General features: G+C 61.3%; 3 protein-coding genes across 12 annotated transcripts; 1 reads left to right on the top strand and 2 right to left on the bottom strand.

Annotated features, from left to right (window-relative positions):
- Window positions 1-174: 174 nt before the first annotated feature.
- Window positions 175-6,152, bottom strand: BTBD19 (BTB domain containing 19). Of its 9 annotated transcripts, none has more exons than XM_084965357.1 (8): window positions 5,705-6,152; window positions 3,732-3,945; window positions 3,582-3,635; window positions 2,031-2,090; window positions 1,862-1,930; window positions 1,660-1,791; window positions 1,403-1,528; window positions 175-1,276 (listed from the first exon to the last, which is right to left on the bottom strand). In XM_084965357.1, exons 1-8 carry the CDS (start codon window positions 5,788-5,790, stop codon window positions 1,142-1,144), a joined length of 876 nt encoding a protein of 291 aa, XP_084821483.1. In that variant the 5' UTR covers window positions 5,791-6,152; the 3' UTR covers window positions 175-1,141. The 9 variants fall into 9 exon arrangements, with proteins under 9 accessions (XP_084821483.1, XP_084821488.1, XP_084821485.1 ...); XM_084965359.1 differs by adding an exon at window positions 5,070-5,462 and having other exon boundaries at window positions 998-1,528; XM_084965361.1 differs by lacking the exon at window positions 1,403-1,528 and having other exon boundaries at window positions 998-1,276.
- Window positions 6,153-7,220: 1,068 nt separating this feature from the next.
- DYNLT4 (dynein light chain Tctex-type 4) lies at window positions 7,221-8,727 on the top strand. 2 transcript variants are annotated; one of them, NM_001032356.1, is given in 3 exon segments: window positions 7,221-7,372; window positions 7,778-7,851; window positions 7,948-8,727. In NM_001032356.1, a coding segment is annotated over 1 exon segment (660 nt). In that variant the 5' UTR covers window positions 7,221-7,372; window positions 7,778-7,851; window positions 7,948-7,958; the 3' UTR covers window positions 8,619-8,727.
- On the bottom strand, window positions 8,632-13,544 carry PLK3 (polo like kinase 3). The gene is made up of 15 exons (XM_003128058.5): window positions 13,241-13,544; window positions 12,965-13,072; window positions 12,754-12,870; window positions 12,518-12,647; window positions 12,342-12,429; window positions 11,461-11,556; window positions 11,171-11,369; window positions 10,946-11,072; window positions 10,641-10,732; window positions 10,306-10,399; window positions 10,091-10,174; window positions 9,835-9,997; window positions 9,549-9,678; window positions 9,246-9,359; window positions 8,632-9,141 (listed from the first exon to the last, which is right to left on the bottom strand). Exons 1-15 carry the CDS (start codon window positions 13,448-13,450, stop codon window positions 8,950-8,952), a joined length of 1,944 nt encoding a protein of 647 aa, XP_003128106.1. The 5' UTR covers window positions 13,451-13,544; the 3' UTR covers window positions 8,632-8,949.
- Window positions 13,545-13,995: the final 451 nt, after the last annotated feature.

Genomic DNA, 13,995 nt, shown 5'->3' on the forward strand with positions numbered 1-13,995 from the left:
ACGAAGTCAGGAAAGCAATCAAGAGCCCATGGCAGTAATTCCTGCCACAGATATAGGCCTGGCTGAACTGGGCTGAGGCACGGGACTGACGGGAAAGATCTTGCAGGAGAGGAAAAAGAATTTTCCCCTAACCTCTGAGCTCTTGGCTGAGACCTCTGAAATAAGACAGAGGAATAAGAGAAAAAAACCCAATTTATTAACATGTTATACATGGGAGATACCCAGGGGAAAACGAGTAACTTCCTGAGGTGGCCTAAAATACCTGTTTAGATACCATCTTCAGCTAAAGACAAAGGAAAGAAAAGTGTGGGGAGGCCATCAGGAAAAAGCACCGAGAGCAAGGCTAAGGTTTACTAGGTGTATTTCAGTGGCGACCGCAAGGCAAGATTCTTCGTAGTCATCCTCCTCCTGGTACAGGGAGACACCTTACGCATGGAGCTTTCCTCCATAAAAATTTCCCTTACAAAAGGGTAACTTCTCTGTTTTCAAGTTCTCCTTTTTCTCAAAATACTCAACTTAAAATAACCCCACGCTAAAAAGGCATATTCTGGGCAGGCATCTGCTTTCAGTCTCTTCGTAGGTAGAAGTCCCGGGAGCCCGATGTGAAGAAGAGGCGTAAAGCACGGAGGAGACACCCAGGAGATGGGAAACCCTATGGGGGCCGAACTGGTCAAGGATGCGGCGGGAGCTCAGTTTTGGACCGAAGCTGCGTCGCCTGTGGGGCACGGAGAGGGAGCTGCGGGGCGGGGGCCTGGCGACACAGAGGGAGCTGGGCTGAAATATATGCGTGGCTTACGAGAGGGACCGGGCGGCGCAAAAGTGCCGGGCTCCCGGGAACCGCCCATAGAGCTGGAGCGCTGGCGCGAGGGACACCGCTTTCGGATTTCGCGCGGGGCTGGAGGCGGAGGCCCAGCCCTGGGCCGCCCCGCGCCGCGCCGCGCAGACCCGCCCTCCACCGCCCGGGCGCCTCGCCCACCGCGCCTGCGCGTGGCCGACCGCGTATCCCCCCCGCCACCGCCGCGCGCTTCCCGCGCCCTCCTCGCACGGCATGCTGGGAGCGGAAGCCGTCTCCGTGCGCCGAGCATGGCGGGAGCTGGAGTTTGGCAGAGAGCCGGAAGTCCCCGGACCCGGCGGCCTTCGGTCACTTAAAGGGCGGGTCCAGAAAGCGGTGATGCTCCCGGGGCAGGGTGCCCCTCCGGCGGCGGCACAGGGCGCCCCGGGCCGCATCCCCTCTCCTCAGAGCGTGGCATTTCCACGCCTCCACGATCTGCTCCACCTGCAGGGAAACCGGGTCACCGCGGTGTCCCGCAGGGCCCACCTCGCCCTGCAGACCCAGGCCGGCGCCCCCCGCGCTTCCCCCACGCCCCGGAGTGGATCTGAGCCCGGTTCCCCGCGTCCGCACCGGGATGAGTGGCTCCCTCCGGTTCTGCTCTTCCAGGGCGCTCAGTTCTGCAGGGGCCAGTAAGGCCAGTCTCAGCTCCCGCACTACCGGAGCCGCCACCTCGGCCACAGGCCGCTCCAGCACCGCCTGTCGACGCCAGCGCTGAGCCCGGGCGAGCGGGGGCATCTGCTCAGCCGCCCGCCCGCTCGCTCGCCGGGTTCCTGCGCCCCAAGCCTCGTTCAGCAGCGCCACGGGCATTCCCCTCAACCCTCGCTTACCGCGCCCACGCGTGCCCAGCTCCGGGCCGCCAGGACGAGCTCGGCCTCGTCCACGCAGAGCTTGTCGCTGCGCAGCAGGGGCAGCAATGCTGGCGCCGACAGCTCCAGGAAACCACGGGTCCGGAGGGCCTCCTGTGGGTCCAAAATTGGGTCAGAGAGGAGCAGGATGTGGGGTCGGGAGTATGAAGGTGTGGAGCTGTACCTGGCTGTGGGCCTCTATGAAGGCTACACAACGCTCCTGCAGCGATCCCAGGCCAAAGGTTACGGCCACCTGAGAGCAGCATGAGAGAGGTCAGGTTGGAGATAGAAAAGGCCATGTAGCCCAGCCCTCCACACCTGGATCACCTATAGGCCTGCCCAGCAACACCCACCTGCAGAGCCTCACAAACTAGCTCCACATCCAGCACCTTCACCACAAACTCCAGGCACAGCTGGGAACAGAAATGAACGTGGGTTGTGCCCCAGTGTCCCTTTTCCAAGGACCCAGCCCAAGCCCAGAACCAGTGAGCAGGCCAAGCTTGGAGCAGTGAGCCACCCAGGTTCCCAGCAGCTCCAGGACCAAGCAGACCTCCCAGGCCAAGGGAGGTGGGGAATCACCAGCGCCAGAGAATGGGCAAGCCTGGAGGAACGAGGAACTAGCAAAGCCAAGCCCAGCAACCTACCTTCTAGTACATTCCCCACTAATCAAACTAGATAAGAGCCATGTGAAAAGTCCACTCTCCCTTTCGCAACACTTATCTTTCTCCATGTGTCCCCTTCATGAGGCAGAGACACTTCTGTTTTAACCAGAAACTTGAATTTCATCCATGACCTCTCCTTCTCACCCCCACATCCAGAAAAAAAGCACTGGGTCATGCCAGTTCCACGTCTCTCTCTCTCTTTTTTTTTTTTTTTAGGGCTGCCATATGAAAGTTCCCAGGGCTAGGGGTCAAATCAGAGCTGTCTCTGTCAGCCTGACAGCTCACGGCAATGCCAGATCCTTAACCCACTAAGCTAGGCCAGGGATCGAATCCTCATCCTCATGGATACAGTTGGGTTCGTTTCTGCTGAGCCCACACGGGAACTCCCCAATCCCTAATCTCTTCAGCTTGCAAGTCCTCTCACTCCTTTACCTGAGAGCTCCAGTGAATCTCCACTGGGTAAAAGAAGTCCTAATTCTTGAAGGTCCTGCAGGAACTAGCCCCTGGCATCCTCCCCCGGTCCTCTCTCCTTCTCCTCCGCTCACACTCTCAGTCCAGCCACACTAAACGTCGCGCCAGCTCCTTTTGCGCCTCTGTGAGTAGAATGCCACTTTCTTCCCCTCCCCCCAAACAAACCCCTTCACTTTCTACCAAACCCAACAAATGTTTCCTCCTCCAGGAGGCCTTCCCCTCCTCTCTCCCTGGTGGCAAGACCAGAAAGACTCCCCATAGTCTCAGCATCATTTGCTCTCATCCGTCACACTTCTTTGGCTGCACCCATGGCAGGTGGAATTGAATCCGAGCCTCAGCTGCAACCTGTGCCACAGCTGTGGCAACACCGGTTCCTTAACCCATTATTCTGGGCAGGGATCAAACCAACACTTCCACAGAGGCAAGCCAGATCATTAACCTGTGTGCCACAGTGGGAACTCCCTTGTCACACACTTCAGCCACTCACTGGGTTAAGAGTTTTCTTCTGTCTCCATTTGAAGAACAGGGATCAAGACTGACTTATCCTGGCATCTACAGCACCAGCCATAATCAGCCCATATGCTGTACACATAAGGCATGCATGTGTTCTTTTGCATACAGGCACACATAAATGACTGTTTACACAGAGATACCCATTCTTCTCTCTCTACTGGTGCATGTCCTCTCCACGCTAGCAGGTGTGTGAGGCAGGGTGTGAACGGAGCCCAGAAGAGGTGGGGGAAATGAGACGGGACAGCCACATAGACCCACCTCTCGCAGTTCCTCCAGCCCATACTCCACAGCTGCTGTCAGCACCTCCAGCACCTGCACAGTAGGTGTTTGGGGAAGTGAAAGGGAGTCTCCTCTGCCTCCTACTCCCCCACCCCGCCCAGAGCCCCAAGCCCTGCCCAGTGGGCTCACAGAGTGTCGGTGCAGCTTGGCACTGTTGGTGTACAGGAACTCTAGCACTGCCAGGAAGGCCTCAGCTGGCACGGTGCTTAGCACAACGGGGCTAGGCACCCCAGGGCCCATCTCCGAGCCCAGAAGTCGCTGGAAGAAGTTGCATCTACACGCCAACAAGCACCGGTGGGCAAATACCTCCTGCCGTTCTTGACCGACCACAAAGCGAACATCACTGCGGGGGGCGGGGAGAGAGAGAGAGAGAGAGAGAACCAGGAAGAAGAGGCCAGAGTCTCAGTGCAGCTCTAGGCTTTGCCTTCGCTCTATAGGCCTCCGTTTTCTTATCTGTCATGTAAGAGACTGTCCCTTCTCCCAAAGGTCTGGGTCACTCAGGCCTGAGTTCTATTTTTTTTTTTTTTTTTTTTTTGGTCTTTTTTTTTGCTATTTCTTGGGCCGCTCCCACGGCATATGGAGGTTCCCAGGCTGGGGTCAAATCGGAGCTGTAGCCACTGGCCTACGCCAGAGCCACAGCAACGCTGGATCCTTAACCCACTGAGCAAGGGCAGGGACTGAACCCGCAACCTCATGGTTCCTAGTCGGATTCGTTAACCACTGCACCACGACGGGAACTCCAGGCCTGAGTTCTAATCCCAACTCCACCTTATGGTGCCTAGGCAAGAAACCTTCTACCCATCGACTCAGGATTCTCATCCCTGAAATGGAAGGCTAATCCCAAACCCTAGGAGGTGGCTCTGCCTGATCACTGAGCAGGCACCAGGGCTGATGCAATACGATCTCAATACCCTTTTCCTCCCTAGCCTGTGTCTTGGGGGAAGGGAACCGCTTCTTGTCTTCTCCGCAGACTGCACGCTCAGCTTTTTCAGCCTCCTCCAGAAAGGGGGGGGGGGGTGCAGCGTGCACTGGCTGCAAACAGACACATCAGTGACGCACCATCTTTAGGCCAGACCACATTTTCCATCTTGATGATCACTTCCGGCCCCGGCCTCCGGGCCTCCAAACAGCATAGTGGGTAGGAGGCAGGAGATGAAGCTTGAGCTTCCTGGAGCCTCCTAGTCCCGGGTCCAAGGCCTGGAGCTTCCCACTGTGAGCAGATGGCGATGCCCCAAAGCAGAGGGTTATAGGACTCACCAGCCTGTGGGGGCGAGCCCAGCTCTGAGGCAGTGGGGACAGAAAGCCACATTCTAGCTCTCCTGACTGGCCCTGCCCCCCTACTCTAGCCCCGGTTTCAGATACCATTAGCATCCTGGGCAGGCAGTGAGCCCCAGGCAGCACCCTTGAACTACTTCCTGTCTGTGACTCTGGCTCAATTTCTTTTTTTCTTTCTTTTTCACGCTGTACCTGCGGCAAATGGAAGTTCCCGGGCTAGAGGTTGAATAGGAGCTGTAGCTGCCCACCTACAGCACAGCCACAGAGATACCAGATCCGAGCCGTGTCTGCCACCTACACCGCCGCTCATGGCAACTGGATCCTTAACCCACTGAACCGGGCCAGGGATCGAACCCTCATCCTCATGGATACTAGTTGGATTCGTTTCCACTGAGCCACAGTAGAGACTCCCTGGCTCAGTTTCTGAAGTTTCATTCCCGATGTGAGTCCCCAGTTCCCAGAGCGGGGTCATCTGCTCCTCTGCCTCCCTCCCCAGGGAGGCATTCAAGTCACATTCCGGTTCTCAGGATCCAGGGGGCAGAGGGCTCTTCTCTGCCAGGAGCCCGAGGTCTGAAAAAGGAAAGCCTTTCCCTGAGGTCACCCAGCTGAGCCTGAACTCCACCCCCCACCGCCCCCACCTCCGGCTCGCAGGAAAATTGCAGACACTGAGTGACCAGGAGCCATCCTCTACTTCCCCAGGCTGAGGTCACGGGGGAGGAGGCTCAAGCCCCAACTCCCCACTTCCTCTGAACCCAGGGCTTCCTCAGAATCACGGGGCCCAGCAGAGGCAGCTAGGGAAGACCCGCAGACAGGGCCCGCCCCCTCACCTGTACAGGGGGTTGTTGACGAGGCTTCGGAGTGCCGTGGAAAAGGGTGCCACCGCCCCGTGCACAACCAGTCCTGGGGGCTCCATGGGTGGGCGCGGGAGGGGGTAGAGGAGTAAGCAGGGGGTGCAGCCCAGGAGGCTTGTTGTCTGTGGGTCTGTAGGGAGGCGGAAGGTGGAAGGAGCAGGAGGCCTGGCCAGGCCCTAGAGCTGCAGAGGAGCTAGAGAGGCCTGAGAGGGAGGGGCGGGAGCTTGGGAGCCCTGTTTGCTGAGAAGCTGAAGTTTAGGGATGGGGCGCGAGAGGCCCCGGTTCCCGAAGGCATCAGAGGCTCGGGGAGAAGGCCGGAGGCTCAGGCTGGGGCTAGGGACTCAGGGAGGGGACCCAGAGAGGCAGGGGTGGAGCAGGCCGAACGGGGAAGAGAGGCTGGCTGTGGATGAGGCCCCAGCTGGGAGCCTGCCCAGGCAGCGCCAGGGTGGAAAGCCTGTGGGTTTCCACGGAAACGAGATCCCAGGCGGAGAGGAGGCCCCGCCCCTTCCCCCACAGGCCCCGGAAAACTTCAGCCCTAGAGGGGCCCTAAGCAGAGCCAGGGTCTTAGTGCCCTGACTCCTGACTGTCCAGGGTTCAGGGTTCGAACCCTCTGTCCCTCCCCCCCGCTCCCTGTAGGCCCACAGGGTCAGGGGCAGGGTCAGGGTCAGGCTAGCCAGGCCTGGGGAACCCCCTCAACCGGGAAAGTCCTTGACCCCTCGGACCATTTTCAGGGCCCAGACCTGGTTTGTCTGGGAGGTGGCCGCCCTGTCCTTCCCAGAGTGGGGGCTCAGGTGAGGTGGTGTCAGCTCTGACAGAGGCATCGTGGTCTCTGGCATCCCTGAAATGCAACTGCAGTGAGGGTGGAGGGCCGTCTGGGCACTAGGGCACCCAGGAGGTGTGGGCAGCTGGGGACAAGCCCCAGGCCACTTAGGTCAGCAGGGTTTATGCAAAGTGGAGTCACCACTGTTGCATCAGGCCCGGGTCCTGATGGGTGCCTCCCCCTCCCCCTCAAGCCCTGAACTGAGGAAGTCATCCAAGCCCCACCCAGCTCTGCGCGGGGAACGGAAATGTTTGTCCCTGTTGCAGCCGATGTGGAAACGCTCGAGCCCATGACGTGCTCCTTCCTGTCGGCCCAGATCCCGATTCCTGGGCAGCCACCCCCGCAGCCCCAAAAGGTGTCCCATATCCCAGGCCTCTGCGACTTGCTCCCCAGTGGAGAGCCAGGCTTCGCGAGGGGAGAGAAGGTCAGCGGCTCAAAAGCCCTGGCGTGGGGGATGCCTTTCTGACCAGAGCCTCTCTCTACATCTGCCCCTTCAGTCATATGTGTATGCCCTTGGGCGCTAAACCTCTGTCCCCTCTGCTGGTGACTCAGGCACCCCGCACTCAGCACGTGCTCAGAGCAGTAACACTCCCAGGTTAGGTCAGAGCCTGGACTCAGAGAAGGAACCAGGAAGAGAGGCGTGCTTGCCCAGCAACCCATGGCAACCCCACAACACAGGCAAGGGGCCCTTACCCTCCCACCTGCCGGTCAGGCAGCCAGGCAGGGGCCGGGGGGAGAGAACGTGAAAGCCAAAGACTGTGGTGACTCAAGGGGCTGAGGAGTTTCGGGAGAAGAGGGCAGCCGTCCCAGCACTGACTCTGGAGGTAGGGCCAGGAGCCAAGAGCAGAGGGTGGCAGGACCATCCTGGGTCACTTGGCCCCAGCCTCAGCCAGTTGTGGGGATCTTTGCGCCAGCTGCCTTAGAAGAGGTAGGGGTGGAGGATGGCGGGATCTGAGACACGCAGGGCTGGGCCTTTCTGTGGTGGCTGAAGGAGTCAGGTGTATGCCTCCTTCTGTTAGGGGGTGGAGGCTCCCTGTCCAGGCGGAGGCAGAGGGGGCAGCTACGGCCCCACTTCTCCTGCTGGTAAAGCCCAGTACAAGAGAGAAAAGGCAGTGGACTCTGAGCTCAGTTAAGAAGCCTCCAACGCTCAGGGAGTGCGGAGCTCAGAGGACAGGGACAGCCCCAGATTAACAGTCTGCGCAGCGTCTCTCCCCTTATTTTGTCTCTAGCAGCCCTTAACCCTCCCAGTACTTCGAATCCACACAGCCCCAGACTCGTGGATTCACCTGTCCCCAAAAAACAGGTAAGAAGGAATTAGGGAGTAAAAACCTCTTACTAAGAGACTGGACGGTGTACAAGGAGGGCCAGGCAGGGCCTGCCCGTAACGGGGGTCTTTCAGTCCGCAGGTCCATGGCTGGCAGGCCTGTGCCCGCCGGCCGTCAGGAGGAGGAGCTTGCCAAAGACCCTGGGCAGAAACTGTCCCTGGCGCGGCCTCCAGGCCGCCTGCCCAGCATTGATGAGACCCGACCAGCTGGCCCAGGCCCGGCCTCCCGCCGCGGCTCCGTGCTAGGTCCAGCCTCGTCCTTTTCACGCCGCAACTCGCTGGCCGGAGCAGGTGCAGGGCCCGGGGGTCGGCGCCCGTCCCTGGGCCCCGTGCCCCCGCTGGGCTGGCGGGTCAGCTTCTCGGGCCTGCCCCTGGGGCCCGCCCGCCGGCCGGCGCCCTCGTACCGCACGGAGCCCGCCCCCGGGGAGCGCTGGGAGGCCGCGCGCGCCCAGAGGGCCCTGGAGGCAGCGCTGGCAGCGGGCCTGCGGGACGCACGCTACGTGGGCGCGGAGGCCGGGCGGCTGGCGCGGGAGCTGTGCGACCTGGCGCGCGTGCACCTGCGCGAGCTGAGCCCCCCGCGCTACAAGCTGGTGTGCAGCGTGGTGCTCGGGCCGCGCGCCGGCCAGGGCGTGCACGTGGCCAGCCGCGCGCTCTGGGACACCGCGTGCGACGGGCTGGCCTCGGCCACCGTCACCAACGCTTCGCTCTTTGCCGTGGCCACGGTCCACGGGCTCTACTGCGAGTGAGGAGGCCTCGAGGTCTGCAAAAATGGTTTATTATCCTAGGAGGAGGCCCTCCCTGGGGCTCCCAGCCCAATAAATAAATGTCTGTCAATAAATAAAAGTGGTCCATAAATAATGCCCCCTGGCTGGGGGCTAAGGCTCAGGCTTTTCTTGGAGAAGGGGTAGGAGGCAGCCTCCAACCCTAGTAAAGCTGGTCCCTGATTCCCTGGGGGATTCGGCCCGGAGCCCCCAGTGAGGCACCAAGGGACAGGAAGCGCCACGACGGCCAGGGCCAGAGTCTGACAGGCACGGGCCCCAGGCCTGAGGGCCTGGGGGCCGGCCCTGCAGTTGGCACCTAGACGGGGCAGCGGTCCCGGAGCAGGCACAGAGCGTAGCGGAGCCGCTGCCGGAGGTCCGGGGAGCAGCCCAGCTGGCGAAGGTGGGACGCGAGGTAAGTGCAAGCACTGCGGTTTCGGGCCACGAAAGTCACGAGGAGGGGCTCCCAGCCACTGAGGATCAGCTTGGTGTGGTCTCCATAGAAGTTCACCTGCGCCCGGGATGGTGGTACTGATCAGAGCCAAGGCCCCGGGCGGTTTCCTCCCCGACACCCTGGCCCTCCCAGCCCTTCCCAGTTCCAGAAGGAGCTCTTACCTGGACGGTGCCGTCACTAAACAGCATGAGTAGGGCCTGATCCGTCTTGACCCACTGCAGCAGGAGTGGGGGGACGGGCACCTCCACCTCTTCCACGCTGGGCAGATCTCCTCCCTGGGGGCAGGGGCAGGTCACTTGTCTGATACGGGTCAGGCCACTTCCCATTCATGTCTCTCTCCCCTAGAGGTTTCGCTTCGAGCTTCAATCCCCAACCCCCCACCACACACACACCCACCCCTAAAAGGGAACAGGAGGGGTTCGGGATGTGTGAGTCCTCAACTCGCCCCACCCCGGTCCACAAACCTTCATGAGGCGCTGCTCCATGTAGGAGGCGAAATACCGCAGGACGCCCAGCTGAGGCTGCAGGGCCCGAGGCACAGCACCCACAGAGAAGGAGAAGTGCTTGGTGCTGGTGGGGTTGTAGTGCACAGTCCTGGAGCGGAGGAGATGGAGACAGAGGTGAGGGGGAGACCCGAACCCATGCCCTCCCCTGAGAGACCCCAGGCCCCAGAGCCCAGGAGCACACAGCAGGACACAGCCCTGCAGAGTTCGATGGCCTGGACACAAGGCACCCCATCACAGCACTTACTTTTTGTTGGCCGACAGGGCCATGTGCGTGCCGTTGTTGAAAAGCACAGCCACACGGCGGCTGGACAGCTGATACCCAAAGCCAAACTTGTTGGAGTAGTCGACCCATTTGCTGACCCATACCAGGGGCTCCGGCTGCGCCAGGGGAGCCGGGTTCTGTTCGGCTGTCATGGAAGGGAAAGCAATGAGGACTTGTTCCTGGCCTCCCGACCAAAGGACTCCCACCACTGTTCACGTGTCCCAGACTCCAGCCTCACCTGGGGGCATGAAGGCCAGGCAGTTTCTCAGGGCACAGAGTGCGGACTCCACCACTGTGGCCACAGTGAGACCTTCCTCAAACCCTGAAGGGAACAGGGTACTGGGAATTAGGCAACAGTCCCCAAGCCCTAGATCGTGACCCCCACCCACTCCTTCCTGGGTCCCGTCTCAGCCCCAGCAACCTCCGCCAGCCCTCAGCCTCCGGGCTGCTCACCATCTCCACTGCTGGCCAGTGTCCCACGGGGTGAACTGTCTTCGGGTGCTGTCTCTGCCAGACTGAGGGGGGCTGGACCTGAAGCTGCCGGAGCCTGAAGGGTTGAGTAGGACAAGGGAGTGAGACCGGCCTTGGAATCCAAAGCCTTGAGAGTCCATGGCCCAGCCCTGCCCTGGCACCCGGGGCACCGCAGGTCAGCCCCGCCTGGCTGATGAGACACAGCCAATTAGGCCACCACGAGGCTAGATGCTTCACCGGCCTCTTTTATCCCGAGCTTCCTGTAGCTGCTAGGGTGGGGGTGAGTCAGGGGAGCACTGTCCACGGGAGCATCTCACCTCGGGCCTGGCATCCTGGTGGCCAATGGATGTCCGAGTGAGGCCGTTCACCAAACCGGAGACCTCATCCCGCTCCTCGGGATGGTTCTTGTCTGGGTGGGGGGAGATAGAAGCCTCAGTATCCTGCCCAGCCCCCCACACACACTTCCTACAGGGGTGATACAGCTAGGCACACCCAAGTGCCCGTGTAACACACACTCTCCTCAGGGGTCCGCAGGGACTCACACTTGCATCCCCCACACATACATAGCAAGCTCCCCCCCCCACTGCCCTCTACTCTCAAAACCACTGACACCCAGACTCACTTTTATTCTTTTTTCTCCCAAAGAGGCTCTTCTTAACTTTGACAAGCAGAACTCTAGCTGGGTTAAGGGGTGTCAGGTCTGGGACTGTCACACAGCTGCTGACAGGGAGCCGGTCAGGGGTATAGCCCTGAGGAGAGAAGAGCAGACCAGGGGTTCTGTCACCTGCCCCCATTCGATCCCCTGGGAATCTGCCGATTGGACATGGGTGTCTGGTGAGCCCCAGACCTTGGTAAAAAAGTCATGGCGCAGGATCTGGTCAATTGAGGGGCGGTCTTGGGGTGACGCTCGAAGGATGGCGGCCAGGAGCTGCCGAGCAGGCAGGGAGAGGCTGGCAGGCAGGGCGTAGTGGACCTGTTTGATGCAGCGGTATGTCTCCTTCAGGTCAACCGTCTCGAAGGGGGGAGTCCCACATAGCAGCGTGTACCTGTGGGGCAGAGGAAAGCGGGTCAGGAGTAGAGTGGAACGTGTGCCCCCCCTGACGCCCCCCGCCATGTGCACACGACCCTGGGACTCACATGACGCAGCCCAGGGACCACACATCCGCCTCCGGGCCGTGGCCCTGTCTCTGTAGCACTTCTGGAGCCACATAGTTGGGGGTGCCACAGATGGTCCTGAGAGGGGGAAGGGAGGACGAGAGGGCAAGGTTCAGCGGCTGCCCGGCTGGCCCCTCAGCCCTGCCCCCACTGCGAGTCCAGACAAAGCAGCTGCCTGTCACCAAAGGCCAGAGAACTCCTGCTTGTCCTGGGACAATGGATGCAGGGGACGGCAGCTGAGTTCCCCGCCTACCCGCCTGGCCCAGCTGCTCAGCTGCTCTGCAGACCAGGGGAGGCCCTGACTCTGAACCCAACCCACTTCTCCAGGGTCAACAGTGGGGCCATCACTGATCCCTTCCCCCACTCCTGTCTGTCAGTCACCCACATAGGCTGTCACCTCCTGTGGTCTCTGCCACGCACCCCAACACCAGCTGTCACATGCCCTATAAACACTGGTCTGGCCATGCATGCTATCTGTGTTACACACCCAGTCTTCCTGGCCACAGCAGGGTCTCCTTACACACACCCCAAGGTGTCATGTCCCACCATTCCCACCTTCTCCGTCCAACTCACACACCCATTGCTTATGTCACCTTCCGTCTTCACACACAGGAGTCGCAGCCTCCAAAAATCCTTACACCCAGTTTGTCTCAGGGACTCAGACACCCATAGCACCCACAGCCTCTCCGCCAGTCCTAGTAACCCAGGCTGCCACCTTCACACACACACAGCCCATCATCCGTTCCCCATTTATCACACAGACACATCAGCAGTCATGGTGCCTCCCACGTACATACTCAGTGTCTGTCACGCACGCCATCTGTGTCACACAACCTGTGGCCGCCCCCTCCTCAAACACTCACTTCTTCCTATGCTCCGGGGGCTCCAATCGGGTTGCCAGGCCGAAATCCCCCATCTTCAGTTCCATGTTCTCAGTGATAAAAAAATTTCCTGGACGGGGGGGGGGGGGGGGAAGAGATGTGTCAGATGCCCTTCTCTGGCTCACCAACCACCCATCCTGCTGGCCCAGGAGTCTCACCCAGCTTGAGGTCTCTGTGCAAGATGCCCCGCTGGTGCAAGTACTTGAGTCCGGAGAGGATCTGCCGAAGGTAGTAGCGCACCTCTGGTTCCAAGAGGGTGTGCCGGGCCTTCCAGATGTGCGCCAGGGACTGCAGAGAGCCACTGCCTCAGCCCCTGGTCTGCTCTCCCAGACCCTCCCTCCACTTGCGCTCCCGGAAGAAAATCAGGGCTCGCACCTCCATCACCACCCCTCACCTTTCGGCTGCAGAGCTCCAGGAAAATGTATATGTTGTCAGCATCTTCAAAGTGATGTGAGAAGCGCACGATGTGGCGGTGCTGCAGGCCGCGATGCAGCTCAATCTCGTTTAGGATCTGCAGTGGGAGCGCGGGGTTGTCATCTGTAAAGGGCTCCCACGCCGCTGTTCCCACCCCACCCGCCGTCCGCTGGGCCCAAGCCCCGGCCCACCTTCTCACGCTGATGCGGCTTGGTGATGCGGCTCTGAGAGATGACTTTGACAGCGTAGGCACTGCCGGTCTCTGTGTCAGTGGCCTCGTAGCAGCGGGCGAAGCCTCCCTATGAGGAGGAGGCATCAGGCAGGGCACTCCAGGGAAGACCGGGTCCGGCCTGCGGACTGACGTCCGCGAGCCGAGGCCGAGCGCCCCCGCCCCGCCCCGCCCCGCGAGGGTTAAAGAGACCGGCAGGCGCCCCCTCCACCCTTGCTGGCACCACCCCCCAGCTCACCTTGCCCAACAGGCGGCCTTTGAAGTAGGTGCGGCCGTTGCACGGGTCGGTGATGAGGCGCCCAGGGTCCGGCGCCGGCGGCCCGGCCAGCACCTCCGGCTCAGGTCCCGGTGTGGCCCTTCCAGGCGGCCCGGGCCCGGCGGGGGGCGCTGGCGGGGCGGCTGCTCGCGGGAAAGGGCGCGGGGACAGAAAGCCGGCCTCGGGCTCCATGCGGGCGGTGAGTCGCAGAGCCGGCCTGGATAGTTCTAGGTTCCGCCCGGCCCCGGCCGCGCGTGGCGCTGCCTGGACTTGCTACCCTGCGCTCGCGCCGGAGGGAACCCGGCGTTTTTATCAATGAACGCCTGCCCCCTCCCCGGCGTCTGGTCATTAGAAGCCCGCCCCCTTCCTGGCGGCGAGTCACCGAGAAGCCACGCCTCTCCTCAGGCCTTACGTCACCAAGGAGCCCCTCCTCCCGCCCACGCCCTCCGAGACCCAGCCTCCAGCTCCCGCCTTAAGGACGCTGCCATACTGCTAGTGACCACGCGTCTGCCACCAGCAGGCAGGGGCCATCCGTGTCCCCGCCACCCCACCCTGGTGGCTGAGAGTCCCGTTAACGGGGGTCCTCCCCCCATCCTTGGGGGCTCTGCTGGAGCCGGGGGTCGGGGAGGCGTGGGGACGCCTGGGCGTCTGGAGAGACTCCCAGCAACTAGATAGGCCAGCGTTCCAGCTGGGAGGGGACAGGCGGGGGCAGCGCTCGCTTTAGCCCGGGAGCGTCA

This window comes from Sus scrofa, chromosome 6 (assembly GCF_054392235.1).
Source record: "Sus scrofa isolate SSC_HxYL_T2T_F1_AM1 chromosome 6, Sscrofa_HxYL_maternal_Yorkshire_Landrace_v2.0, whole genome shotgun sequence".
In the NCBI taxonomy this organism is placed as follows: Eukaryota; Metazoa; Chordata; class Mammalia; order Artiodactyla; family Suidae; genus Sus; species Sus scrofa.